The following is a 2188-nucleotide window of genomic DNA, read 5'->3' on the forward strand; positions in this document are numbered from 1 at the left end:
GTGCAGATGTTTGTTTGCTGTGCAAACATCCATCACCACGGGATGGCTTGATTAATTAATAGTACGTATAAATCAAGTTAGCATTTTCCACAGGTGGGCCTGTAATGACTATCTAATAGCATACTGTACGAACAACAAATATAGGCCTAATTGCTCCAACTAAGTTTATATATAATTTGCGTAAAACGAAAAGATTCAACTGCCAAAATAACACGTCTGTCAAATTTGGGATATGGTCATTTTCCAATGTAAGCCTATAAGTAAGTAGGCTATAGTATATAATATATATATGTATCGATATATATATAGATATATACTCAGTATGTATCATATAAATTGACCCGAGTCTGACCTGAGATGCGTAATACGCATCTCAGTGACATAAATGGCATAATTGTAAAGTTCATGGTCACCATGTACCGCATAAATTGAAAGAGCAGTAAGCACTGAGAAATAAGCGCGCGAGTTCAGTGTGCACGCTTGTGTGTGCGTGTGCGTGTGTGTGTGTGTGTGTGTGTGTGTGTGTGTGTGTGTGTGTGTGTGTGGTGTGTGTGTGTGTGTGTGTGTGTGTGTGTGTGTGTGTGTGTGGTGTGTGTGTGTGTGTGCGCGCGCTTAAGTGTTTGTGTGCGTGTGCGTGTGTGTGTGTGTGTGTCTGCTGGGTGGGTGGGTGTGCGTGCCAGAATGCGCGCGCGATTTTGTTTGCGTGCATGCGCGAGCGCTTATGTGAGTGTGTACGTGCGTAAGCATACGAGATGAATGGGTACATCAGATATCCTACCCAGCAGTAATCTACAACTCCAAACGATCCTCAAAATGAAACATGTCCAGGCCCAGAACTTGTAAGCTATGGAGTTAAGGCCTGGTAAGATGGCACCCCGTGTCTCTCCAACAGTATCCCCGGCGGGTATCTTACCTTGTGCTGATGTGCCGTAAATAAACAGGGAAACAAATACAATCCACGTGAGGCGCCACATCTGTCCGCCGGCATGGTCCCCGCTTGGTGTCCGGAAGAAGCAGGTGAGGTGGACGGCATCTGCCCCACGCGCTCCAGACATGTTGCGCTCTCGGGTCGTACACGCGTTCCGCTCCGGGGCAGTGGTCCGCACGCGGCGTCGGGGCTCGAGTCGTCTCCCGCGAGCAGAGCGCCAAACAGCAGCACGGGGCGCAAGCAGAGGGGCAAAAGTGCTCGAGCCGGCGTCCGAAAAAAAGTATTTTCAGGCACGATGAGAGGTTTCAGTTCCAAGTAGGAGACGGTTTGTTGCCTCAAACAACCTCAGCAGATGCCGAACAGTCCAGAAAGGAAATTTCTAATCAGCTAATACCGTTCAGGTTCGAATGCCCGGTCCAATTCTCTCGCTCTGTCTCTCTCTCCACCTGTATAGAGGAGCGGATAACGGCTGTCGTCTGTCGATACTTCTGCCACTCGGTCCTGGAGGACAATTCTGCACACTTTCAGTCTCCTTCGACTTGGTTTTCCTACCGAATCGCCCGCGAGCTTCAAACAGCAACCTTATAAAAGCCTTCGCCAGCGCCACCAGTGTTGAGTCTCACGGTGAACTAACTTCCATGATGCGCCTAACGCGACCAGCTCGACTAACGGGTCTTCAGGAGGACGGCTGCCGCTGAACACTGCGGGAGGGGAGAGTTGGGGGGGGGAATCTGCTCAGTAGTAGAGGAAAAACTTGAAGTAGTCACACCGGCATGGCTGCTGCTACGGGGGAGCAGAGGAGGAAGAGGAGGAGAAGGAGGAGGAGGAGAGGCACCGCTGATGTGCTTCACAGAGAGAAGCCTTGCACCCGGTTCCTTGAGTCGGTGTGACCCGATGTGATGCGAGCAGCGTCGGGAGAGTGTAGTGCAGGTTGCCACCACGCGGCGAAGCATAAAACACAATTTCCTATAGTAGTGGTGGTAGCCTACCAGGCGGTCGTTGAACACATTCTGCAATTTGGAGAAGCAAGCATTTCGGGTGTTTTTTTTCTTCTTCAAAAAGCAGCCGATTGGGTACTATTAAATGATTTGTGTCTTCTTTTAAAATGAGATGTAAACTAGAAGGTATCGTTGTGAGAAAGCATTTTATTCAAAGAAACGTTATTAAAGATCTACATGACAATGGATATCGAGGGCAGATGCACCCTGTTAAGAGAACCAGTGGTGTGATGTTTATATCCAACTACTACGAGAGAGCGGC

General features: G+C 49.0%; 1 protein-coding gene across 1 annotated transcript in view; it reads right to left on the minus strand.

Moving 5' to 3' along the window:
• The window catches only part of LOC132446804 (protein sidekick-2-like), a 64432-nt gene extending 62582 nt beyond the window's left edge, over positions 1-1850 (minus strand). Inside the window, exon 1 of the mRNA XM_060037268.1 lies at positions 914-1850. Within this exon, the coding sequence (XP_059893251.1) occupies positions 914-1055 (142 nt within the window). The 5' untranslated portion in view covers positions 1056-1850. The remainder of the gene's footprint in view (positions 1-913) is intronic.
• Positions 1851-2188: the final 338 nt, after the last annotated feature.

Source organism: Gadus macrocephalus, chromosome 18, assembly GCF_031168955.1.
Source record: "Gadus macrocephalus chromosome 18, ASM3116895v1".
Classification (NCBI taxonomy): Eukaryota; Metazoa; Chordata; class Actinopteri; order Gadiformes; family Gadidae; genus Gadus; species Gadus macrocephalus.